Source organism: Drosophila subobscura, chromosome A (genome assembly GCF_008121235.1).
Source record: "Drosophila subobscura isolate 14011-0131.10 chromosome A, UCBerk_Dsub_1.0, whole genome shotgun sequence".
Taxonomy (NCBI): domain Eukaryota; kingdom Metazoa; phylum Arthropoda; class Insecta; order Diptera; family Drosophilidae; genus Drosophila; species Drosophila subobscura.
The window spans coordinates 12,995,546-13,011,705 of record NC_048530.1 but is presented as its reverse complement, the minus strand read 5'-3'; the positions used below and the strand labels follow the sequence as shown (position 1 = coordinate 13,011,705).

The 16,160-nt window shown below is 47.7% G+C and overlaps 1 protein-coding gene across 1 annotated transcript in view; it reads right to left on the bottom strand.

The window, feature by feature from the left end:
- The window catches only part of LOC117896455 (zwei Ig domain protein zig-8), a 44,396-nt gene that overhangs the window by 13,519 nt on the left and 14,717 nt on the right, over positions 1-16,160 (bottom strand). The window contains exon 3 of the mRNA XM_034804788.1: positions 4,461-4,671. Coding sequence (XP_034660679.1) covers positions 4,461-4,671 — 211 coding nt within the window. The remainder of the gene's footprint in view (positions 1-4,460; positions 4,672-16,160) is intronic.

The following is a 16,160-nucleotide window of genomic DNA, read 5'->3' as shown; positions in this document are numbered from 1 at the left end:
GACAAGGCGATTAATCAAAGTGCAAGGCAGCCTCGCAAATGCAGCAAAACTAATTCGACTGCGAGAGGGAGCGAGTGGGAGGTTGAGAGGGTGAGAGAGGTGGGGATGGCACTGGCCGAAAGGAGTCATGAATCATTCATAAGCACCGCTTATACTCCACCCAGAGGTAGGAGTCTCTCCTCCAGAAATTACGTTGATTAATGAGTATCTCACACTCTCTGCCTCTCCCTCTCCCTCTCTCCATTTGGCTCTGTCTCTCTGTCCTCTCTCTCATTCCTACTCAATTCCCCATGGCTCGTGTCCTTTTGCATTTTGGTCACGCAGACCGCAGAGCGAGGCATGTCCTTTTGGCCAGGAGATACGTAGGAGATTCCTCCTACGATTCGTTCAGTAATTGAGTTTGCAAGTGGTAAAAGGAGTGCCTCGTGGCGAGGGCAGTGTGCAGGGCGGTGGGCGGCGAGAAAGGAAAAACTAAAAATCACCAAAAGATAATCCAAATTCCAAATGTCCTCCAAGGAGGACACACATGAACGAACTTTTGTCTATGAATCGCACATCTCTCCATCTCCACCTCTTATTTGGCCAAATTAAAAGTAAAAAGGTCATAAATTCCTCGTGGGAATGTGCCATAGAGAGTGGGTCATGGGGATACAGGGCGGCAGCTTCTTCTCCTATTATGTGAATGGCAGACCGAATCACCGCATGAATGGCATAAATAATAAACCTACTGCATACATATGTACATATGTATGTATGTACTTCCAGGCGCCACACGCATCCGAAAGATACACAGATAAGCCCACACACTCATGCACATACGCCTATACAGATATATGTACATATGTACATCCACAATGAGAACGCTTTTGATGATTTTCCATCTGGTGGACGGTCCCTAGTGTCGTATGCGTAGTATTTGTTTAATATTAACCCAAACGCATCATCATCATACATACACGGGTGCCACGGCTACGCCCTGTGGTGCCCCACACACACACACACCACCACTGCCATTGCCACTGCCACGCCCACACGCACACGCACACGAGTGGGAGCCTCCCCTTTGAATGACCCGCAATTTTCCCATGGGACCCGCTTTCGGGGTCGGAGGTTTTTGGCTTTGTTTTTAAAGCCGCTTTCGGTCCCCGAAATCAGGGGATAAACGCGGCGCCAGAAGAGCACTGGCAAAGACCCTGGCAAGGGGAGCGGTAGCTCTGAATCTGTGGATCAATAAATTAAATCTGTAACAAAGGAAATCTGTTTACATTTTTAGCCAAAAAGAAAGGCTGTAAGTCAGGCCAAGTCCATGGTAACTTCAAATGGAAAGTGGGAAAACAATTCAAACATTCATAGGAAACTAAAAGAGCCAGCAAGCAGCTCGTTTCAGTAGATTTATTTCGTTTCTGTGTGTGCCATAGAAATATTATAATAATCATTCTCAAAGCAGATCTCTCTCCATCACAATTTGAAACTCTTTTTGTGTGCAAAAAAAAAGTGCATATTAATACAGACCAAAATGAAAGAAAACCTTAAAGTTTGGGGGGTGTGGCTTTAAGGAGTGGTTGCCTTGACCTCTCTCCATACACTTCCATCGCTTCACGCACTGCGTACACATTTCCATCCATTTCCATGTCTGCATATTCATTAGATATCGTGTCAGCCTGTTTTGCAGCGTGTCGTCCCCACCGTGTGTCCAGGAAATCGACATGAATTACTTGACTTCCAGCATATCGCATGTCCCTTACCAAAAAAAAAAAAAAACCAATAACCAAGCGATTTCTCAACAGGGTAACACCTTCGGCCAACCCACAAGAAACAAACAGCTGCCACCTCTCGTTTGTTTTCGCTCCCCCACCACCTCAAAAGGAGCTCTTCTGTCATCGCTTCATCGATATCCTTCCACACAAAACAACTCGTTCCATCGCTCCAACAGCAAATACCGCCATTTCGTCCCCATTTGACAAATGCTAAAAACTGACGCATCCTTGGCCTTACTTTCGTCACGAATGCCACACACTTTATTTGCTGGCATTTGGCATACATATAACAAGGACATGCTTTAGCAGTGGGAGTGCCAGTGGCAGTGTTGGAGTGGAGGGCAGAATCGAGGGGAGAAGTAGTTCCCGTAGTTCCCGTAGTTCCTCTCCGCAACCGCAAATGTGTGTTGTGCGTGATTTCCATGCCCACAGCCACGCCCTACCCTATCGCCCCACCCTCTCGCTCCTATCCATATATCCTTGCGCCCCGATCCATATCCGTATTCCCATCCCCTCTTTCTATATCCTCCTCATTCCGTGTGCCACATCCTTATTCTCTTTCCCGGCGCAAGGCAAAAGTGTTGAAAGTGGAATTATGTGTGTGTTTGTGTTGACATTATAATAATGGTTTTGGTTTATGTTTATAGTCTGCCGAATCCACACACAAACACACACACACACACATTCGTCGTACATGTGCTCCTTTCCCCTTTATTCCCTTCTAATGCTCGTATTTTGCGTTATTGCGACTCCTCCCTGCATGTCCTGATACCTACAATCCCTATTCCTAGTCCTAGTCGCACTCCCATATATAACATGTCTGTCTGGGGGGCTCTCTTTCTGAGCTTCTGAGGATGGGCTGTGGGGTCTCCCTCTCTCTGCCCTGCAACGCTGAGTCCTAGGGCTCTCTTTCGGGCGTGTCCCGCCTCCTCTCTGCTTTGATTACTATTCAAATATTGTGACAGTGTGAAAAATAAACAAATTTGCATTATTTATTCTCTCGCGTTTGTTTGTGTTTTGCCGTTGGGCCTGTTCTGATAGTCAGGGGTAAAGTGGGCGTTGTTTTCCCAAGGAAATGCCAAAAGTTTTCGCTGTGGATATGCCCAAAAAAAAAAAAAAAAAAAAAAACAACAATTAATAAAACAAATTAATATGCTTTGAAAAGCGGACATTGGGGGACGCTTTTAAATTTTAAGAAATTATGCTGGATATGCCATGAAAGAGATTACAAAATGAGAAGAACTGGGACAACGAGGCGACAGAGATGAGGGGGGAGACAGTGAAGCAGACAAGGATAAAAGATACAAATTAGAGCAATATTTTTCAGTAGATTATCCCCCATGAATGGAAATGAATGGAAATTCTGCAGATACTTGCCTGCAGTTTTATTCATTTCTAAAATTATCCATACATGTTTTTCCCATTCTTAAGCTTCAGATTATACCAGCCCCTGCCGCAAAGCTCTCATCATCTGTTCCCCTAAAACAGTCTTGGCCCCACCCCCATTTCCCACCAAAGTTTCATCAAAACTTCAGCGATTCCCGCTCTCTCTCCCTCTTTGTACACATAACTATCCATAAGATACTCCGCGCATAAAAATGCACAGAGCAGCCGACAGCTGATGCTCTCTGTGTTTGTGTCATTAGCTTTGTGGCTTTGCTTTTTTGTATCCTTGTGTATCCTGGAGTCGCGCCGCCTCCTGCATAAGTTGTGATTTATGAGCCGTGGCAGCGGCAGCGGCAGCAGCGTTACCTCCGGCTGAAACGCGTCTCCGATGCGCATCGGGGTGTCGTGTGTCGGGTGTCTCGCCTCCCAAAAGAAGAAGTGGATCCAAGGAGTCGGCCATAAAGTGCAAATGGTGCCCAAGGGAATCATCAAAAGCAGCAAAAAGCTGCCATAAAACGACAGCACGAAACATGTGCGACAGCAGCAGCAGCAGCAGCAGCAGTCGCAGCAGCCGCCAAAACTAAAGGCACACATAGGGCAAAAAAGAGAAGGAGCCCCGGAAATAGATACCCCATCAAGTGGTCAACATTGTGGTGTGGCCAACGCTTCGAATGGACACCAACGCTGCTGCTGCCTGCTGGCTGGTGGCTTCCCTCTGTTTGCCGCCAGATTGGATATCAGTGTAAACATCAAAGTAGTTGGCAAATCACTCACACGTAGCGTTGGCCCCCTGAACCAAAAGCAGACTATTGGTGCCGGGGAATGAGCCCAGGAGGGGAACTTAGCAAAGGAGGCGACCCAAAGAGTCCAACGAGGGGCAGAATGAGCCAAACGGACGGCAGCGGAATGGACGGAAACCCTCGCACTCTCATTTCGAGAGTACTCCAAAGAGGACTTCGATGCTTCTATGGCCACGCATACAAATTGGCGGCACTCTTGAGATCACACTGCGCGAAATCATGGGCGCCTTCTAAGCCAGTTGTGGCTGCCCGTAATTCAATAATTGCGGGATACTCGAGTCCGTGTAACTCCATTAGGATGTAGGAACGGAAATGCTTCCTGCTGTACTCTATTGATGAATGATTGAGTGAATTTGGGATAAGGTTGGATCATGATGCCGTAAGCATCACAGATGGAATCCCACAATTGGTTGGCAGAACCGGAGAAACCTTTTTAATTTATATTGTTTACTGTTTGTTGGTACAACTAAAAGTGCTAAAAGGTTTTGGATAGTTTATTGGCGCTTTGGTTACTCACCGACAATATTCAGATAGACAGCATGGCCGATGGGTGGTGTGGTGGAGATCTGGCACTCGTAGATGCCCGAGTCCTTGCGCTGGGCATACCGAATGCGGAGGGACCAATCCTCGGCGTGTGGCGAGTGCTGGGCCTCGAAACGCTGATCTGATGTGTACGTATAGCGGCCGACAGTCAGCAGATGGATGTCACGATGTCGCACCCATGAGACCTGCAAGAAGAGAGAGGGAAAACGCGCACTTAGTGACTGTGACTCTGACTGTGCTGGACAACGACTGGGATGATGTCCTGCCGGTGCTGACTTTTGCATGGGTCGTCTTTTAATTGCGCGCTTTGCTTCTGTCCGTCCCTTAATTGCAGGACAGGACACACAGGACAAACAATTTAAATGCCAAATTGAAATCGAATGTGGGCTCTAAGGCTCTCCACTCCCACTCCCCCTCTCCACTCCCCATCCCCCCGTTTCCGAGCGTTTTGTCACCGAACATTGAGGACGTGCAAAGACCCAACATGAACTGAACCCCATACACATCCCCCTCGCTTTTGTTATGCTCTTTGAGTTTTATGGCCTGTGGTCCCCATGGTCCGAGGAGTCCGAGAGGCTCTTAAATGGTGGCCATAATTACGCGACGCTTAAACGAGGAGACCAGTCAGAAAGAGCGGCACAGAGGGGCAGCAAGAGGAGTGCCATTGGGCGGCTAAGAGGAGCGCAGGGCAGTACCCAGAGGTGTACGCTTAGAAGGCCCAAAAATGATTCCGAAAGGCATGCCAAAAGGGAGTGCCAACAACGAGGATAAAAGCTGTGGATTTTCGGGCGCTTTTCAGGTTAGAGCACTCGACATCGTCGCCCTTTGGTTATCGAAAGTGCCACCACCACACGCATTGCAAGAGGATTTTCGACTTGTGCACTCACTTGTGAATGCTCCTGGCATAACTTTCCCAAATTCAATTCGAGTATTTATAAACGACAGGCCCAAAGCTGCCAAATGCATCGCTTGAATATCCTTTATGTGCCATCATCAATCGGTTGTCAGCGATCAATTGTGATTTGAATTTTTCAGCACTTTGTGGGCAGGGGCTGGCAGTGTTCTGTAATTATTTTAAATGCGGTTTTCGCTCTTTGTGTTCGTTTAGTATTTGTTGTGTAATTCCGTACGTGTGTCGCCCGGAGGATGGCGGTCCTGTAATTATCACACAGCGGAAACTTTATATTCTACGCGCTTTTTGTTGGGTGGCAATTAGATAATTACGACAACATTATTAGCAAATTAATTTTGATTTTATGCGGCCGAGTGCCAAATGAGAATGACAGGGAAAAAGAGAGAGTGCGTCTATGTACATATGTATGTATATGCATATAATTATTTGTGTGTTTGTATATGGCAGATATTCCAATTGCAAATGGCGCATTTTTGCAGTCCTTCCTGCTGCTGTTGTCCCTGGCATTCAGCCAAAGCATTTGGCAAAGGAAATGTCTGCGAGTGTGAGTGCGAGTGTGTGTGTGTGTGCCCACTCTCCTCATTGGTAGGAAGACAAAATATACTCGTATTTCGAGAAGAAGAGCTAATGAACATTGTATGGCAGCTGGGAGGAACACAGTACTCGAAATAACCTACATCCAGAGCAGCCCCACAAATGAGTGAAAGAATTCAAAATCGAAAGCAGAAAGCATCATCGTCAGATGATTTATTCAATGGGTTAATTGTGCAACGCCTGAGTTAGGTTTTGGCAGTGACAGAATATTGTGTGTGGTAGGTTGGAGTTTTGAATTTGAATTAAAATATATTTTGTGCCCCTTTGGAACGAAGTCATTCGCCCAGAGTGCTGCTAGTGCCGCTGGCTGAATGGCAAGATGCCAGTCGAACGGTAGCGCGGAACCCTTTCTCGTGCTTTGCTTCTAGTTCCAGCGAAATGAAGAAATGAAAATCGCATTTCAGGGGCAACAAATCGTAAAGCGGGAGAGTAGCAAACACTGGGAAGGGGGCACGGCCGATAAAGTCGCCGCTTGGCTCTGTTGCGGCAAAGGGATTTCGGGTGTTCGTTCTCAATTTTGTTCTCTGCACACACACATAACACAGGGACCACAGGAGCAGGACAGCAGGGACAGGGACAGGGACAGGGACACGGCCTTCTCCTCTCTTTCTTCGCCTGCCGGTGATTGGCTGGATAAGGAGAGCGAGGGTGTTCGGGGAAGCGCGGCAAGGCATCTGCTTCATGTGTCCCCAAAGTCGCGGTGACAAGTGTATTTTTGTTGTTGTTCTTCCTTTCTTTCTCCATTTGCTGAGGGTATTGCGAGGTATCTGCGATGCTCAAGTCAAGCGATACTTTTCATAGCTCTGATGGGCATGAAAAATATCGGGAAAACTCATTATTGAATGGGAAAAACTATGCCAACTTGTACATATTTTCCAAATCGAATCCAACTACATGCATGCATCCCCGCCCATACTTTCGGTTGTTTTCCAGGGCATCAGACGCTTCGCTTTACGAATTTGTAGGTCCTGTTTTTGTTCGTGAACCATCGACTGTCTCTGTCTCTGTCTCTGGTTTTCTTTGCTCTGGCGACACTTTGTTTCCTCTGTTGCACAGTTTGGTTTTTTCGAGTTTTTTTTAGTGTGCGGCACGGAGCATGGGGCATGCCGTATGTTGTGGAGAGGGGCGTGTGGCTCCTGCAGCTTAAAGTTTGCGCTGCGTGAAACTTTTCACTTGGTTTATATTCCACGGGGTGGCACGATACTCGTGTGGCAGGGTGGGGAGGGGGCGGGAAATTATGAGATGCCCTTGCTTTTGAATATGCACGGGACTTCCTCTCCCTCCCACTCCCGCGCCCTCTCTGTCTCAGCCTTTGTAATTTTCCTTTTACTTTTCTTTCGAGTCTTTAGCCGAGAACTGAGACGTTTGTGCAACCCCCCAAGAAGTTGTTTGCTCAGTTTATTGTTGCCATTGTTACCATGCCACATGCCACATGCCAGCGCCACACCCCACTGAAACTGCCACTGCCACTGCCACTGCTGCTGCACGTGAGGGCTTGCTGATTGGGGAACTGCCTTCCGAATGGTCGGTCTTGCCGGCATCGATGCCCCACGCTGTGAATTGCATCGCGTCGAATCGGCTGCAGCCGGAATGAAGTGCCAATCAGTGTCCTGTGCCCCACTTCCCACCCCCACCGTCCACGCAGGTGAGTCCCCATTGAGGATTTGCTGGAACAAACACCTTTATGGCTGACAAGCGGAATTTCCTTTTGCTGCTCCACAAGAACACACACACGCACACACACATGGAGAGAGAGAGAAAAACTTGTATAGGTCCCAAGTCATGGCAGCAATCAGGTAAAGGTAAAGACTTTCCTCCAAGCAGCAGATAAGAGGAGCTGCGATAAGGGAGCACTGAGAGGGAAGAACTGTATAGTGCGAGGGAGAGCGGCATGAAGGATCGTCTTGGAGAGACTTCGCTCTCGATCACTTGGCCCAAGGACCAGACAATTTCCAAGGTGTGGCATGAGGCAACAACAAGCTGTGCAGCAACAATCGATACAGGTTCTGGGGAGACGCAGAAAATACAAACTTTCATCATCGCTTTCAGGAAATAATCGCTTTAATTTCTATCAGCAACATATGCGGTTTATTCCAACCGCTGAACCCATCTTTCCAGCCACATCCCCTCTGCATCCCCTCCCCTCGTTCGGCTACCACTAATGACATTTTCTGTATTATCGCCAAGAAATTCTCGAAATAAGCGGAGCGCCCCACCCACCGCCTACTGGGACAGATGCATATAATAATAATCACATTAAATTAGAAAATGCTGCACTCATAATTTTTGCTCATTTCTGCCTCCTACTCTCGCCGCCCACTTCCTGCAGCGCCGCATTTGGCATGGAGAGAGATAGATGGGGAGGCAGAGGGGAGCAGTGGGAGCAGAGAGTGGATGCCAAAAAAGCCAACGGCCATAGGATGTTTGGGATTTTCGAGCTTTATTTCAGCGAATCCGACGGCATGGAGCGGGGGAATTGCAAAGGATTGGGGCCATCGAAATATCGAAATATAATTGCAGAGAGAAACAGAAGAGCAAGAACAAATAATGAGAGAGAGAGAGAGAGAGAGACGGAAACTTGGCTCTCCAGTTTGTATGTGTGTGTGTGTGTGTGTGTGTGTGTGTGTGTGTGTGTGTGGCTGTGTGTGTGCGGACGGAAATCATCTTTTGGAGCATCGTAAATTGCATTTGGAAATTTCGCAAACAAGAAATTCCAAATGAAATCAAAATGCCATCAAATTTATGCACAAAAATATTTTGGGAACCTGCCACCCACTGCCGCCGCCCTCCCCTGCCCATCTTTTCGTCCATCAGAGCATGGCAATGCGTTTTGTAATTTTCCACAAAACTGCAATAAAGAGAAGTTTTTCTTTGCATTTTCCACTGTAGCGCAAATCAAGGGAAACCCCTTTAAAAGAAATTCATCATCGACATTAAAGAGGTTTGTGCTTCGATTTGAAAACGGAGTTGAGCCCCCCATTCGATGATTTTCCTATCAGTAGAGTTTTCCTATCAGACAGCAGACAACAGACAATTCAAGGACTAAGCACTCGGGGCGAATGCCTTTGTTCGATATTTCATCTCATTACAACGTACATCAACAGAATACAATTATTATTATCGCACATTCCTATATGTATTTTGAAAAGGTAAAGCAGAACCGCAGGTCTGTGCATTTATTTGGTTTATTAGTTAAAGTTCCTTGTTCATTTTTTAAGATGATCGGGACGCTGCCAACCCCATGGGACGATTACTGTCCCATACCTGATTATGAAATGGACATAGTGGACGTCGATCAGTGGGAGGAGGAGGCTGAGGAGGAGCAGGAGGTGGAGATGGAAGTGCTGGAAGAGGAGGAGGAGACAGAAGAGGAGGAGGACGCTGATCAATTGTCTCGTGTTCCATACGCCACATAAGCCACAAATAGAAATAGGAAACGCCACAGAATTGACACTAAAAACAGCCTTGGGATTCGCAGGAGCACACGAATATATCAATGAAGAACATTCAATATTTAAGTCTTTTTTAATACCCTGCCCTGCCTTAAGTCTCCATTAAGGCCCCCGCACTTCGGTGCCACATCTCTGTGGGATGTTCTCTCTGTCTCTCTCTCATGGTCTGTTCTGTGGGCTGTCTGCCACTCCCTTCCCTTTCGACTGTTTGTTTTGGTTTCACTTGAGTTTCTCGTATTGCTTTGTTTTATGCATGTCGTCACGCATCGCTTTTCAAAACAAAACAAAACAAAACAAAGACAAAAGCCAGAAGAGAAGCTGAAGCTGAAGAAAACTTCAGAACAAAGTCACATCCGGCACTTGCAGCGACACTTACGCATGCCCCGACTGGTGGCAGCCACACTGGCATCGGCGTACCATACCATTCAATGCTTGATTTTGCTCGACTCCATTGCTACGCGGTGACAAGTGCACAGCCGCAAGAATTACAACGATGTAAAGTTGAAAGGAGCAAAAAGAAGTAAGTTGTAAGTCTGCCACCGCACAGCCCCGCACAGCCCCGCACCGCACCGCACAGCAAAGAACAAGCGGAAGCAGCAGGGCTGTCATTTAAGCTAAAAAGTAAACCAATTGTTAGTTTTAATGGGAATTTATTGGGTAAATATTTGACAAGAGCACAAGGGAAATGCCTTCTGCCTTGTGCCCTGTCGAACATTTGTCGTGTTGTCGTCCGTTTGGTTGATTTAAGATTAAAACTTTTGCCGTCCATCCCATCGCATCCCCTATGGAACCCCACTCTGCCCCTCTCTCCCTCCTATGACACACCATTTGGCTTTGCTTTTAATTTATTTTGCATTTTCTGCGTTTATCTTTCCATCTTTTTTTTTGCCTTGGCAAAGTTTTCATTGCTGTTACCCCAACCCACGACTCCTGCATTATTTTCCACTATATAGTCTGTGTGTGTGTGTGTGTATATATTTTATGGGAAATCTACTGGTTTTTATGATTTATGCACCACTAAGTTCCCAAAGAGAGAATATCATCCGACATCAGCATGACAAAGCTTTTGTTATGCATCTTTTAATTTGGTCAATAAATGTCCGTACTCCCTCTGGAAGAGGAGAGCCAGCTTGAGTTTGAGGGGAGAGGAGAGGAGAGGGACAAAAACTTTGACTTTGATTACCCCGAAAGGATGTGGCACAGCGCCCGGCCCGGGCACATGGCCGCCAGGGCCAATTTGCTAGAACACGTTCACTCATTAGTTTACATCCCATTCAGCCCGCTTTCTGCCGCCTTAAAGTCGTGGCATCAGCATTAGCATTGGCGGCCTGAAAGATTGGCCTTGTCAAACAATGGCCTTGGGGGACATTACAACATTGTTGGGCGGGGCTCCTCGCGTAGTCCCTGCGACGGGGACAGAGCCTCTGCTACTGGGCATGAGCTGCTGCTGGCACTGGTAATGAGTTCTGTGAATTGAAAATGGATTCCTGCGACTGGGGATTATCCCTGGAACGGAGTCACGCTAATCAAACTTAATCAACGAGGTGACGAGCCCCTTTTTTGTGTGGATATTTTTCAGCGATCGACTCTTGGCTGCCTAAATATGTGTTCTTTATTGTTTATTTTGAGTATATTTGCTATCATTCATGCTGTTAATTGATAAGTAATAATACTTAATACCATTTTAGCCATTTTGAAACCGTTTCACGCAAGCAATATCCGAAACAAATCCACAGAGACTTTCGAAAATCTTCCATTTAGCCGTTTAAACACACAAAACTCAACAGTGTCGTAATTGTCCGTTCCCAATAGTCATTTGGAAAAGTTTCGTAGCCGTTTAAAATGACTACAAAACGTTCAAGAGGCATTTAAAAAGCGCGACAAAAGGAGTTTTGCCTCTCACTCTCTCTCGCTTTGCGGCCGCTATCGGAAATATATTCTCAAATACCTGGGATGTGGGTGGTGGGTGGTGGGCCGCTCCTTCCACTACACATCCCCTGGCTCGCAGTCATTTTCTCCAGCCTGTTGTTCAATTATTTTACAATCAACGTTGGGGCTAAAGAAAGCAGCAAAATAACAAAAAAACACATCAATAGGTATCGTCCTGGTGCCCCGTTTTTCCTCCTTCCCATTGGGACTTTTGAGAATCTCATTGTTGCCCCGCACCTCCGCTTCCGCCTCCGCCTCCGCTGCTGCTGCAATCTAGGGAGGCACTTTTTGCAGGGGAGCTTCTCGTGATTCTCGTGTGCCTGCACAACGATGCTGATTACAGCGAGAGGAGGTCCAGGTGAGAGGACAGTGGGGGGCATTGTCTCCAGGTGGGTGTATCGGCGGGTCTCCTGCCTCTTCTTTTGGGCTGCGGGCGGGCTGGGCTCTCTTACTTTGGCATTTGTTCCACTTATTCCACTTGAACGCTTCGTTAAGAGCAAACTTTCGCCTCTAATGTTTTTGCAGCAACTCTCCAGAGCGACCCGTCTCAGGCTGTGCCAGGGGAGGTATACACTGCACTGCTTAACATGCTGCCACCTGCTTCTGCTCCTGCTCCTGCTTCGGCTCCTGCTCCGCCTCCGCCTCCTGTGGGGGCCGACTCCTGTCTATGTCCTGTCTTCTGGTATGTTGTTCTTGAAAACTTGTGCCCTGGCAATTGTCGTTGTCGGTTGTCGGTTGTCGTCGACAAGGACACAGACACGGACACGTTCCACGTGAAGCCTATCAAGTGTAAGCACAGGACGCACAGGACCCACAGGGTGGGGTCCTGGCACTCTATCGGAATGACAACGAGCCGAGGAGACCACTCTGCGACCTTGCCACATGGCGTGGCTGATGCTTCGGATTTGGGGTTGGGCGTGTGGCCGTGTGGGCGTGTGGGTGATTCTGGTATTGGGGCTTGGGGGCCGTACGTGTTTCGCTTAAGTCAAAGTCTTTCGCCTGCTTAGATTAGCCAAGATCTCAGAGGGGAGTGGGCAGGGGGCAGTGGACTGACAAAAGTTTACACAAACAACAACAAAAGACAAAAGAATAAAGAAGCGAGGGAGGAAAATAAAGAAAGAGAGAAAGAAAGTAAATGTCTTTGGGCGACAAGCGGAAATCACCTGCAAGGAGTCGCCAGTCGCCGGTTTCGCCTCCAGTTGCCACCTGATCCGCAGCACTATGCCGCCTCTGCCTCCGCCTCCGCCTCTGCCTCCACCCCACCTCCTCTTTCTCTCAAATTTCTCCCACTCTTTGTGGGAGAAAGTCTCTCCCTCTGCCTTTTCTCTTCACCATTTGGTGGGCGGCAAATGCAACAAATGCCCCCAACGCTCTGCTCAACTTTTATGACAGTTTTCATTTGCTCCTCCTGCTGCTGCTGCTGCTGCTGCTACCCCTCCAACTCCCCGCCTGCTCCTACTTCTCTCATTGTTGTTCTTGGGGTTTTTCTTTCTCGTTTCTCGGTTTCTCGTTTTTCGTTTGGGTATTCTTGTGGTTTGTTTTTGGGCGGTTTTTAGTTTCCAACGGCAGGCAGCAATTTATGTTTATACAATTTTTGTTCGTTGTGTAAATGCTTTATGACAACATTGCCTTTGACGCCGAGGCGTCCTGCGACCTGCCGTACAGCAGCTACAGGAGGACTTTCGGATGGAGCTGTAAGTTGGATCCATTTAGGACTTGGAGCAGCTCCCAGAGCCGTCCCTCTCTCACTCTCTCTCTCTCTCTCGCTCTCTCTCCCTGTCTGACTGTGATGTACAACTGTCGCTGACAGAATTGTCGTGTAATTTATGATTTATGCCATTTGGCTTGACAGTTGTTGCTGGTGGCAGCAGCACTGGTCGGCTCGGGTCGGGGCAACATAATTGCGGCACGACCTTTCCCCCCTCCACACCAAGTCTTGCCGACCTTTGACATTTCACTCGCCTTTCACTCTCCTTTTGGCTCTCTCTTTGTGCATTTGCAAACCATATGAATTTTCTTCAGTATTCCAAGAACTCTACATGCAACATTTAAAAGAGCAACCCCCAAAGGGAGAGCAAATAAATACACAAGAAAAGGTGGCCCACAACCTCATCGAAAATCTTCTTGTGGCCTGTAGAGTTCGAGTTCTGCCATGGCGAGTGTTCACTGTGCTCAGGTTGATTACTGCCTACGGTGCCTGGCAATTTGCTTTAGTTTTTGTTTGCCTTTCGGCTCGTTTCACTCTCCCATTGTCTCGCTCTCCTTCTCTGCCTCTTTGCCTGCCCGTGTGTCTGTCTTTTCACTTCCTGCCGGAGGATGCCCCTCTGGCCGCTCGGACGATGTCACTAATGAAGCAGAAGTTTCGGTTTTTGGGTTCACGTTTCGGAAAACTCCTCAAGTGTAAGTAAATTAGAAAAGGGTTTGCACCCCACCCCCACCCCCCAATACTCAGAGCTACTAAGCCACAAAAACTAGTCACATGAGGGAGCACTGTGGGGAGGGGGAGGGGCAGGAGCCATTGATTGAAGGCGCTAAAGTCTTGCGAAAGAATCTCCATTGTTTGTTCGGGCTGTGGTGGGAGAGACAGGGAGCGAGAGTCCCTGTTCTCCGCTTTAATGAAGCAATAAATAAGCTTCGCGATGAGGAGTTGAGGAGAGGAATGTTACAAGCAAAAACTCATTCGATAGCAGCTAATTCTGTGGCATCGGAAGCGGCAGAGCTGCACACACACACACTCCACATTCTTCCGTTGCACGCGTCATGCAGCACTATTCATCTGTCAGCTTGGCTTAGAACCCTTCTTGTTCCTGTCCAATTCGCTTTTGGTCTTGCCAGCGAGTATGCTAATCAAAAGACGAAACAAAAATACTCTCTCGGGCAGACTCTGCTTTGGGGCAAATGTCCAATAAATATGCAAAGAGCCAGCGGCAGCAGCACCAGCAGGACCAGCAGGCAGCAACCAGGATGCTGCTTCCTCCACCCAAGGAGAGCCAAAGAGACATGCCATATGGCCCATGCGAATGTGTTTCGATAGGTACCATGCATATCGACATTTATTTGTATTTTGTATTTGCTTTAAATCACTCATACGCGGCAAGCGTTTTGCATTTTGAATAATTTATTATGGCAGATGGATAACGTCTGTGGCGGGAGCGATGGCAAGTCGCATGAATTTTTCATAAAAGAAAAGAGTTCTCCCGAACCCGCTTGAAAACAAATGTGGAATTTGCCACAGGAATTAGCATAGGAAGGCCATCACATGGCGGCCCCTCGCTCTGTTCTTCTGCTGTAATTTATGGGCCAAGGAGGCGAAACTGTTTGATTTGGCAAGCAACGCCCCTGAACGCTAATGACACTCGCAGGACAAGCCGCGACACGTTCCATGGCCGCCGCAACAGATTTTCATAAGCCGCAAAAGTCCAAGATCCTAACGAGCGGTGCTCTGCGGTGCGGAATGGGAATGGAATAATGCGGCTGGAGGTGGGCAATATGAAGTCCTGCAGGTGGTTCTTATCGGTCTTCGCCTCCTTCTTCAATTGCCGTCGGCACAGAAAATTTGTAAACGAAATTGAATGAAATTGCCGCCCCCAAAACAACATGAAATTTGAAATTTGGCGGGGGGGAGGGACAAAAGGTAGCAAAAATGAAATAATAATAAGCAGGGCATCCTTTTGGGCCTCCTCCCCCGCGCACATCCACGTCCATGTCTCTCTGGGCGCAGAGCACGTAACGCAATTTCGTTGTATTTTCTTTTGGGCGGACACCCACTTCTTCGCTGAGGCATGGGGCATGTTGTTTCTTAGCTGGCACTTTGGCATTAAAGAGTCTTTCCTTCGTTATTAAACGAGAGCTTGAGGCCCGCTTAAAGACTGTTTGCATGATTTTTGTTCTCAATCGAGGAAGTGCGAAGGAGGAGAAGCCATCCATAACCCACTTACTTAAATGTGAATGTACACCCATCAAATATGCATAGACAGATAGTTGCTCTCCCTTTTTCTTCCACCAAGCAAAGGGGTTTCAAAACTCCACTAAGTACAGGGTATCCCATGGTGTTTCCCATATATTTTTCACAGCCTTTTCCTGTTTCACGTTTTTTAATATTCTGTTGTTGTTGTTTAAGGAAATTGTGTTTAAATGCCTCGTTGGTCCCTCGCGCCCTTTGACCCGGCACATTAGCGGCGCAGAGCAGGGCCGGGCAGGGCAGGGCAGGGTTGTCTCAGCGCAAGGTGGGATTGCCAGGCGTGCACGGGAGTTGGGGTTGGGGCTGGGAGGAGGCAAAGGCAATCACCGAGAGCACGTAAATCAAAAAGCATTGACGAAGATAAACGATGAAGCAGAACAGAGAGAACGCGAGCGTGTGTGTGTGTGTGTGTGTGCGGATGGCAACTCTGCTGCATATGTCACCTGGCAACACTGCCACACGTGTGCCCCCCGACCCGCTCTCTTCTCTAATTGCCACAGAGAAAGCGATGGAGAGAGAGTGAGAGTGAGAGCAATTTATTTTCCAATATTATTATTATCATTCTTATTATTATTTGTTGTTCCTGTTGCAGGACTTCGACAAGGATACGAGTGGGTGGCGTGAGAGGGAGAGGGCTAAGGGGTAAGCACATTTGAGATCATTAGCCCGCGTTTTTGCTTTTCTTTTTGTCGAGGACTGTACTCGAAGAGGCAGCAGACAGTCGGACGAAGGGAGAGACTGGGGAAAATGTTTACGCTTTTCGCTTCAAAATTCCCTCTGAGCTACACGTCTGCATCTGAGGGATGTGTTGCCTTGCCAGCTAAG